The sequence below is a fragment of the Epinephelus lanceolatus genome, chromosome 2 (assembly GCF_041903045.1).
Source record: "Epinephelus lanceolatus isolate andai-2023 chromosome 2, ASM4190304v1, whole genome shotgun sequence".
In the NCBI taxonomy this organism is placed as follows: Eukaryota; Metazoa; Chordata; class Actinopteri; order Perciformes; family Serranidae; genus Epinephelus; species Epinephelus lanceolatus.
Genome location: NC_135735.1, coordinates 16948171 through 16959510, shown reverse-complemented (window position 1 = coordinate 16959510; position 11340 = coordinate 16948171). Strand labels below are relative to the sequence as shown.

At 41.9% G+C, this 11340-nt stretch overlaps 1 protein-coding gene across 4 annotated transcripts in view; it reads right to left on the bottom strand.

The window, feature by feature from the left end:
• Positions 1-5528: 5528 nt before the first annotated feature.
• The window catches only part of pcdh17 (protocadherin 17), a 73252-nt gene continuing 67440 nt past the window's right edge, over positions 5529-11340 (bottom strand). For 3 of the 4 annotated variants that reach the window (XM_033624922.2, XM_033624931.2, XM_033624940.2), the window contains exon 5: positions 6459-7391. In XM_033624922.2, the coding sequence (XP_033480813.1) occupies positions 6694-7391 (698 nt within the window). In that variant the 3' untranslated portion in view covers positions 6459-6693. Of the gene's footprint in view, positions 7392-11340 lie in introns of all 4 variants that reach the window. The other variant, XM_033624915.2, reaches the window with a different exon arrangement.

The following is an 11340-nucleotide window of genomic DNA, read 5'->3' as shown; positions in this document are numbered from 1 at the left end:
GGTCTTGCTTGCATCTGCTGTGAGTTGTGCGTTAGCTCAGGTTTGGTCCCATTATGCACTTGTTGCTGCTCTTAACCAACCACACAGTTCACCATTAATATTTCCTACACTGTCACAGTTTCCAAGTTGTGTGATCTGTAAAGTTCAGAGAGACTATCGCCGAAGTTGACTGACACTCGCATGAGGACAAGGTTGTTATTTTTCGAAGGTAAGCTGTAGGTTTAATGGGAACTCCTACCATTAGGGCAAATAAGACCGCACAGCATGAGGCACCTGCAGTCCTAGAAGTGGTGTTTTTAAGTGAGTACCTCTGCTATCTTTTTAATTAATATCTGCCTCGAGGCGGATAGTTAGATACAAACAGAAAAAGCCTTGGTGCATACCAATGGCCTGCAATTCCAGTATGGGGTAAAACATTCCCTCTGTGTTCAAAATTAAAATGAATTTGATCGAGACCTCTTCAAATAATAAATAATTCCACAAATAATTTATATTGATGTTTTTGAATGAGTTCTTTTTGGCACTGGATTTTCACACACAAAGCACCATCGCAGTTATTTTTGAAAAAACTCTGTTAAGATGGATTCTGAGACAACTACAAACACAAGACATGACTTATCAATGAAGGTTATTTTAGTTTGAATATTTCTAAAAACATTTCCTGATATGTCATGTTATCAGCAGGAAGAATATTTGCAGGCGGTGGTTGTTGAGGTGGATGAACTACTAGGAAGATGGGCAGGTGTACTCTCCTCTACACTGATCAGCCAAAACATTGATGGACAGATGAAGTGGATACCGTTGATGATCTCGTTGCAATGCTGTTCTGCTGGGAAACCTTTGGTCCTGGCATTAATGTGGACACCCTCACCCACTCTAACACTAATGCAGACCAAGTACACCCACTCATGGCAACAACACTCTTCGATGGCAGTCCATGAAAACTGTTCAGGAATGGCCCGGGAAATGTAAGACCAAGCTCAAGGCATCCACCTGGCCTCCAAAGTCCCCAGATCCAAATGTGATTGAACATTTGTGGGATGTGCCGATACCCCAGAGGTATCCCCAATCTCAGCTGGGGACCCCTTCTCACCTGTCGAGACATGGACACAGGATCTCTAGGAGGTGTCCTGTGGTGTCTGGCAACTGGGCATTGGAGACGGATCCTTTGAGTCTTGTAGGTTGTGAGGTGGATGACCAACATGTTCCACAGATGCTCGATCAGGTTTGGATTTGGGGAATTAAAGCCCAGGTTGATTGCCTTGAGCTCTTTGTCACGTTCCTCAGGCCATTCCTGAACAGTTTTTGCTGTGTGGCATGATGCATTGTCCTGTTGGAGGGGCCACCCCCATTGGGAAGTGCCATTGTCATGAGTGGGCATTTGTCTGCGATGGAGTTTGGGTAGGTAGAGTGTGTCAGGTGGCATCCACATGAATGTAGGACCCAAGGTTTTCCAGCGGAACATTGCATTGTAATGAGATGATCAGTGTTAACTTCGTCTATCAATGGTATACCTGCGCATACCTGCCACTGCACCACTGCTGGCAGGTTATGGGAAGTCTTTGTGTAATTAGGATATGATAGTCCTGACCGAGCATTTAGAAAGACTGCAGTCTGGGAAATACTAACTTTAATCCTTAGACAGCAGTATGGTAATTAATCCATGGAGTCACAAGAGCATACAACCATATGTACATCTGCAGCTAAACAGTGATGATGGAATAGTTCCCTGAGATAAATGTAATGGTGTATCATTAGCTTCTATGGTCTGTCATTTTGTATTGGAAAACACTGAAAGGAGGACATTAAAAACCCATTCCAAAGCACTAATACTTTAAGCACCAGTCAGCTCCAAAAAAAGTTTGCTCGCTCTTCTTCTTGGGGAACTAAACACCACGAGGGAGGTCACATCTGCCACTGCCAGCGTATGTTCCACTCTGAGCAACTTACACCTAATAGCCATTAATTACGAATTAAGCAAACCAGATTTCACTGAGCAAATGAGGAAGCATACAGTATATCTCTCTAACCACAGGCCAGTGTTGAAGAGACTTCAAATTGGCCTCTGAATGCGAATCTAGCTGAAGGGTGGAGTGCAACATCTTATCTGAGAAGCATTAGTACACATAATTTCAAGCATCAATTTATTTGCCTCTGAGCAATTAGAAAAAGAAAACGCACACACACGCGCACACAGCATGAGCAGTAATCTTTTGTGTGGCGGAAATGTGAACTAATGTAATGAATGAAGAGTCATTTGCCCAAAGCAACATTTGAAGTGTGTGTGTGTGTGTGTATACTTGGGTACAAGGTGCATGCATATGTGCGTTGAAAACCAAAGAACGCAATTGAAAAAGCCAATTTTTATCTTATCCAAAGTAAGCTGGCACTGTGGAAGTAAACAGTGCAATCCTATTTGACAAGGCAAAATTGGCCGCGTAGATGCTTGAGAGAACAAAAATATCGGGTGCTGGAGGTTATCTCTTGGGAGGAGAGAAATTAAATCAAAGCCATGACTAGCCATTCCTCAACCAACTCATACAAGGACAAGAGCAAGCGTTATTAGTAATTGCTTTTTTATTTGATCTTTTCATCTTTTTTTTCAGATAGATCACAATGAACACAGCCTTTAGACAATAGCAGTTGAAATAATCCATACAAATGAATGTCTCTGGTCTTTTCACCAGTTGCCCATTGTAGCGTGGAGCCCTATGCTATCAGTGTGGGCTTGGGGGGTGAGGGGACGACACTGACAAACATCGGGTGCTTGTTTTAACTAACCAAAATGACATGTTGTCTCTGTGTGTGAAGCAGTGGCCGTCTGAGTCTGTGTGCACCTGCATCAGTGTGAGTCAGAGACCAGAGGCGGTTAGCCACATTCAACAAGGCCCTGTCCTAATCACTTGGTAAAACCAACAGTCTCAAGTGGGCAAAAATAACCCACTCTAGATTTGAGTAATGCACTGCCAACAGTGTATGATGCCAACAGTGTGTAATTAGACAATAATGAGAGGCCTTGCATTATGCTCAATCTCCAACTATGTGTTGACCTCAGCAGCAGCAGCAGCAGCAGCAGCAGCCTCTGCTCTATTAGACAGCAAATAGCCTGAGAGAGGGGCCATGGCTTTAAAGAATACCTTCCATCCACTGGACCCAGCTCATTTCCTGCGCACAGTTTGTGAGTGTACAGACAGTGGCCGGGCCAGGGGAACACCATTAGAGGGGACAGCACTTTAAATGTGCATGAAGTGTGACAGTGACTGTTTTGTGACAGCCAGACTGAGCAAAAAAGAGACAGAACTGTGGGGTGACCTCTGCACTTTGTTTAAATTAATGCCCAAATAAAAGAGAGACCACAGCAGTAGAGGATTCGTGAGTTGAATCTACAGTATGCAGGTAACAGAAATTAAATAAGAAGAAAGGAATTGTTTTGTCAAACAATGAGGGGCATGAAAGCGAATCAAGCACATGCACAGAGTAGAAAAGGCTTGATCCAGCATGAAGACTGAGCACAATGAGATAAAAAGAAAATAAAGCATGAAGACAAGTGTGGAAGTGTCACATTTGTCTGGGTCGTGTTTCACCCTCTCTTTGAGCCTTCGCTTTACCTTCATGGGACGATGCATTTTAAATAAAAGGCAGTGTGCTGCTGAAGTACCCAGGTGTTTTTGTGTGTGTGTGTGTGTGTGTGTGTGTGTGTGTGTGCGCACATGCGCATTTTTGTCAGGATCACAGTTGCAGCGTGCACTTTGAACAGCACATTTTAACTGTTTGTATGATGTGAATGTCAGGCTTGCTGCTTGATTTATCCAGATATTTGAGAGAGATAACAAAAAAAGAAAAAAAAAAATCTCATTTAAAAATAACCATAAATATTTCTCCTCCTCCGTCAAATCTTCCAAGCCCTCTCTAAAAAAAGGCTCTGCCATCTCCCAGGATAAGAGCAAGGGTAAACCGAAACCAAATACTTTACAGACGAAAGAGAGGAGAAAAGCTAACAGTTACTTTGCTCCTCGGAGGCGAGAAAGCAAACAGCTGAAGAGCAGGAAAGTAAGCAGATGAATAGTAAAATAAAAAAAGATGGCAAGAAGGCAAAAGAATGGCAGGATGACAGGAAAATGTCCAAACATGTACCTCGATTAAGAAAAAAAAGGAGAACTGAAATACCAAAATACTCAGATGTGACATGTCTGCGGGATAGAATGTGTTATATCTGCTGTCAAGACTCCAACTCAGCTCTGATTCACTTCACAGTAAACACACCAGGAGCCATATAGATGAATGCAAGTCACTGTTCCCTCTCATGGCTGCATCTTACATAGATTTGGTGATTGTGGTCATATTTTTCCAAAACACATCTAGTCTAATAGCCTACTGTTCTGCTTATTTTACTGTCAGAGTATATTAGAAAAAGCACTTCTCTTATTTCAGAGAGTGGCCGAAATGTGCCAAAATTTTCAAAAATAAATGTCTGTATTATTTTTTTTAAGAAAGCCTGAATGTGAAGACACTTGGTTATATAAACCGTGTACCTAAACAGCTAAGACATCAAATCCAAAGTAACTTCAGATAGAATTTCAGATGTCAAGTTTCTCTGCAAAGTATGAGAATTCTAACATGTATCGAGAAGGAGTACATACATAAACAACACAGACTGCTGAAAAAGAACCTCTTTTGGTCCTTAATAGAAAATGCACATTCTGGTGGACCAGGGCTTTATAAGCAGTCACAAGCTCCACAGATACAACAAGCTCTCCGCAGAGACAGTAAGGCAGTTTTATGATCACCAAGGAAACCACTCCACTTTCCATATGGCAGGTTTCTTTTTTGGAAAGAAAGTAAAAACATAATGAACACAAGACACGCATACGTTATTGTTAAAGAAAATAGCTGCCCTGTAAAAATCTGCTCAGTAAAAATATTCAAACTGTTATCTTGTGGTTTGTTGCTTTTTGTTTGTTGGTTTGAATTGTATTCTAGATCAGCTGGCTCATTAAGCTTTCAACAGTTATTGTATTTGATCCAGCTGGACCTTTCGGGTAAAAAGAGGCGACATCTCAAAAGCACTGAAGCCAGCCTGCAAAGACGCAGAATAGAGAGGAGGAAAAAAAAAAAAAAAACACCAACAAAAACCCAAACTAAAGCAAACTCACAGAGTTCGACAGCTACTAAGGCAACTTTTGCCAAATACAATATAAGCCCATGTATATTGCAACACAACTATATATTAATTTAATAAAATACACAATATAGCTTTTGTACACATAACAATTTGGCTCAAATGCACAGAAATTGCAGTAAAATCAATAAAAATATGTCAGTTTTTTTGATGTAAACACATCTAAATCGGATACATTTACACATATAATGATATTATGTATAGTGATAATGTGAAGGGACATTTTCTTGTTTATTCATATTTTTGGATATTTGTCTTCGAAACAATGGCAGTGTCCTTTGCAGTTCTTTGAGTTAATACCCCGCAACTTGACCTTAACTCGAGGACACTTTTTTGCTGAGATTCCTCATTTCTTTTTTTCTTACAAAATGTATAAATATTTTGTTAATATTTGGACACTATACATGGATTCATACATATAGTCATCTATATAACCATATAGATATCATCTTTTCACAGTTGAGGAAAAAATGTCCCTTTTTATACAACTCGTGATTGCCTTAAGGCATAGTCACACACATGATAATTCACTGTACACAAGGGACTGAAAGCTGATGATGTTCGTGTATAAGACAATTACACAGATGGCCAGATGTGTGTAAGCATTAGTGTGTGTGTGTTTGCATGTGTGTGTGGGGGCATCAGTGCATGTGTACGCGCAGAGTGTAGTGCACATGTGTAAAATGTGTGTAAAATTGGTGCATGCAACTACACCAGTCAGCAACATGAATGTTTAAATAGAGGCGTGAGACAGACACAGCTTACACATGTGGCTACAAATGACAGGTGAAACATGGTTACACTGTTAATAATTCTCCTTCAGCGTAGCATTTAAGCCCCTCCATCCCCAAGTCCGTGACCAACCCCTACGAACACACTGATTAACCAATCTCTTCAGATACAGGATCCATCACACGTTAAACACCTATATTAAAGTCAGAAAAGATAAGGTCGTTTTTGTGTACTTCCGTCTTTCACTGTCCCGAATAGATTAGAATTTGTTTCACTGTTTCCACATCGATTGTCATGTCTGACCATAAATAGTCCTTTTTCATTCAGTTTCTATGGCCATCACACATAACAGAAATCCACCTACACACACTTAGTTATGTAGGATTTCACAAGAGACCATGAACAACACACTTATGAGCTGGTGGGCACTTAGATAATAGCTTGCGAGGAGCCAGAGGCATAAGCCTCTGCAATTTGCTTAAGAATCCAAAACAAAATAGTTTATAAATTCAGCAGAATTCAGATGTTTGTTACCCAGTTCCTTTTTGTTGGGAGGGATCTTAGCACCAAAACTGGTGCCAAATGACTGACATAATAAATGTTCCCATCATCCGTCCAGTGTCGGTACTTTTCAACAACAAATACAGTGAAAAGAGCTCTTATCGTAAGAGCTATTTAACCTTTTTGATTCGTTTTGGTGTCAGTTTTGGCATGAGAGTTTTTGGAACGGCATTTTATTCCTCTCTCTACATCCATACTTCTTTTTGCTGCAGTCCTCTGTGTCACTTCCTGAGTGTGCCAGTGGCCTCACTTCCTCTGCAGTCCTGCAATAGTTTGTCGATGTCTCTCACCACCTGGTCAGCGTCCATTCTGTCACGGTTCGCGTCGGGCTCCACCTGCTCCAGAACACACTCCATTTCACCTGCTGCCTCTTGGCTGATCCTGGAGCGGGCCTCTGCAAGCACCTTGGCCACTGGGTCTGAGGGAGGCAAGGGTGGGTAGACCCCCTGGTCTCTGGTTTGTTTGGTTGGTGACAGGTACTGACCATCAGGAGGCCCGTAGTGGCCAGAGCAGGTGGCAGGGGGAGGTTTGCCTTCAGCTCCGTCAGCTGGGCTTTTGACTGAAGAGCAGGGAGACATGGTGGAGCAGCCCTTAGTGGGACTGCCAGAGGCTGAAGGTACCTCTTGGAGCAGTGGACTGAGGGCACGTTTTGCCTTCAAGTAGGGCTTGACATTGGCGACCAGGATGGTGTGATCACGCCTCTCTTTTCCAAACGTACAGAACGTCTTCTTGCCATTGGGGTTGACAGTCTCGTAGGTCTCTGTCTCGGGAACAGTCTCCATCCCCGCTGGCACGAACATATTGTTGCGGTAGTCGACACCCTCTGCCTGGTTTCCTCCAGCGGGGAACTGGGGCATCCAGCAGCGGTCAGAATGACCCAGTACTCGGCACTCCTCTGTACAATTTACACAATCCTCATCTGCAGATAGAAAGAAAGGGAGGGGATGGATGGAGAAGAAAGCGATATTTATGTCAGTAGTGTTCATAGAGGAGAGTAAAACCACACAGCGAGAGGGTAATAGAATCATAGAACCATTTATGGTACTGAACTGTACAAAGAGTTGGAGCCCAAAGTTAGACAAGCATAATGAAATGGCATAGAAAAAATGGAAGAGCCAGGTAAGGATGTCCCATTCCAAACACACATGTGAATGCGTGCACATGTACATGCACACAGACACACACCTTTCCAAGGGACTGGGGGACACCTGCTAGCATTTTCCAAAGCTCTGATCAAGGGGATGGCAGAGCATACAGAAGGGTTGGGGAGGGAGCGGGAGAAAAACAACAACAGTTGAGGTTTGGCAAAGGCATAGTGCCGTTATCATAAATTCATGTCAGTGGGCTTTGAAGCCCTCCCTAGACGGAGAGGCTGTGCCAAATGGCTTGTGCTTCCTCCCTGTGTGTTTGTGCCTGTTTATTTGTGTGCTCCTTGTTGTTGTGTGTGCGTGCATGTGTGTGTGAGTGTGAGTGTGTGTGTTCCCCTCTTTCATCTCTATTCAGAGGGATGCACACTCTGGCTGATTATTGGAGTGTTCATGTGTCAAACAGATCCAGAACTTGGTTAAAAAAATAATAATAAAATAAAAAGAGGAGCCCATTTTTTTCTCCTCTTGGGCGTGAAGTGAAAAAAATAGAGGGGAGAAAAAAAAATGGAGCATCTGTTGTCCCATAAATGGAATTTTTCCATTGGCCGGGTGGGATGAAACCAAGAGGAGACAACCGAGAGAACAAAAAAAGACGGGTTCCTAATAGTTGGGACTATACAAATAAAATTGGTACAACTAGTTCCTCGTTTCTCATCCTCATCCACACATCACACAACGTAATATATAGTAAGTGGTCAGTTAAAACTAGCTGAAAATATATTGAAACACTGGTTGTGTATAATGTTTGCCAGTGCTTTGGTGTGTGCAAACCTCTGTCAATCTTGCCATTACATAAAGTGTAAACTCAAAAAGGTACAGGATAGTAGTGTTGTTACAATACTGGGATTTCTAACCGTAATACAATACCTTGAAAAATATTGGGCAACACTTTACTTGAAGGTATCTACATAAGGGTGACATGACACTGTCATAACTATGACATGACATGGCCATGAACTTGTCATAAACATTATGTATATGTCATAAACGTTTATGACTGCTGTTATTAAGTGTCATTCGGTTTTTGTAATGACAAGTTGACATTGTTTCTTCTGGTATTGAAAATGGTAGTGGTTGTCAATATTTGGTAATTCTTTACTTGGAGGTATCTACATAAGGATGACATGACACTGTCATGAACCTGTCATGAAGATTATGTGCATGTCGTAAACGTTTATGACTGCTGCCATTAAGTGTCATTCGGTTTTTGTAATGACAAGATGACATTGTTTGGGTTGTCTTGATTATGACAAGTTGACATTAATTAAAGTGACATTACCAGAAGTTGTCTTTGTTATGACAACTTGACATTAACCAGGATGACATTACCAGAAGATGTCTTTGTAACAATCACTATGTCAACTTGTCATAAACACAAACAGAGTTGCATTTCTTGTTAATGTCAAGTTGTCATGACAAAGACAACTTCTGGTAATGTCACTTTGATTAATGTCAAGTTGTCATAATCAAGACAATCCAAACAATGTCAACGTGTCATTACAAAAACTGAGTGACACTTAATGACAGCAGTCATAAACGTTTATGACATGCACATAATGTTCATGACAGGTTCATGGCAGTGTAATGTCACCCTTATATAGCTACCTTCAAGTAAAGAATTACCAAATATTCACAACCACTACCATTTTCAATACCAAAAGTTGACACTGAGGACATAAACTTTAAAAGATAAGTATAACAAGGCTATAACAAGATGACTTATGCTCTAGGTAGTGGCAGAGAACAGTAGAATGACTGTTGTAGACATTAACAATAGGAGGAAACCAGAAAGTGCAGCTGATACCAGTGTATTGACACTGCAGAGAATGAGTATTTAAATCGTTTTCAATATCCAGATTAGATATGTATTGATAAATCAATAATTTTTTACAACGCTGCGAGTTAGACAAACCAAAGAGTGCAATAAAACACCAGCATTTAACACAGTTCTCCAGTGAAATCCAAAGGCTGCTTGCACAGGCTTCTAAACAAATGCAGCAGCTCAGGCCAATTTGCATATTGGTTTTGAGATATGCAATGCATCTCTGCCTGTTTGTGGAGCCAAACGCTGCAGACAAACACCACCACACTTCCCCATTTCTTACAGCAATGCAACACTTGCTAAAATACACTTTTCTGGAACAAAAACCTGCAACAGAAACTGAGGCAGCTTTCTTTGTTAAGAGGAATTAGGCAAGTCTATTCATAGGAGCTTAATTTCGGCATTGTTGATGATTGTGTAGCCCACTGAAAGTGTCACTGGCACAAGTGGCAGACAGCAATATTTGAACTGAAACACAGTCATAGATTCAGCATTGCCACGCTTTTTCTAATTAACAGAAAACAGCTTGTTGTCACCTTTCACTTTGCCTTCTGAATGTTAATGGTTTAAACCTTGATTCCTCATGATGAATCTTTTTCCTCACGTATTGAATGTGGGACCAAAACCACATTATAAATCTGTGTTATTTATCTTTCTGTAACAAGCTTGTTGCCGTTTGAAGTCTGAAACCATAGTCAGTAGGTGAACTTTTGAACGTTATGTTAATGTGAGGATTGAAAATGTATCCTTGGGCTTTGTATAACATTTAAAGGAGTGAGAATGAAGCAGACCTGTGCAGCATTTTCACTGGTATTCTCCACTGAATGTGAGAAGACAACCTGACTGTTAGGAGCTGTAAGCCACCCCATCATTTCCATTATGCGATGCATGGACCTTTACAGCGCGGCGAGAGTGCTGCTGTAAAGACCACGAACTTGGGACTAATACAATCTTTCGTTGATGCAAATGAGCGGGCAGAGTGGATGTGCTTGAGTGCACTTGGCTAGGCTGTCTTTGCTGTGTTGCGGGTCAGCAGCCTAGATTCCTGAGAGACTGCCCTCCTAAGCTGTAGAGATGAGCTTAACACTTCACAAATGTTTGAAGAAGCCAAACAGTGCTGGCAAAGAGAGCCTGACATTTCCCATGTCGAGGCAGTCATCTGAAGAGGAAATAAGGTGAGCTGGAAAGTGGAGGCCAGACCACTTGGAGATGGACTGCATTTAAATGGTGTGGGGGTGAAAGAATTCATCTGCACACACTGAGAAGCACTTGCGTGCGTGTGCCTGTGTTTGCACACGACTGCTTCGAGATTTGACTCAGGAAATACAAACAACATGTCAAAGCACAAAGATCGATGATTTGGGCGAAAGCTTGTACATAAATAATACAAACCTGAATTCACTTTCCAACCAGAGCACGCCATGACTGTAATCCATCACCAAGCCACAAAATATAGACCCTACGTGTAACCAAGCTTAACAGAAAGACAACCACTGCCTTTCACGCAGCCAGCCTGCATGCATTCCAGACACACACAATTAACTTGGCTCCTACGATGTCTTCATGCTCTCAGAGGTGATTGTCCATTCACCGTGTGCATATTAAAGCATAAATAATCCATGCAGACACATTTCCCTCTATTTAGTTGGAGGAAACCTCTGATAGATTATTCATGTCTCGGCTGCACGTTCAACCTTGAGGCGTTCTCCTCATATCTATGGTTAACAATATGACATATGAGAGCAAGGGTGACATTCATCTCCCTCCCCTCCCCCCCACTTTCGCTCTGCCTCCTCGCTATGGCTGTACCAGCTCTCTGGGATGGGCAATAGAAGCCTCCACCAAGGACACATTTGCCTGTGATAATTTGGCTACCAGGGGCGTGCTCAGTCGCTGCC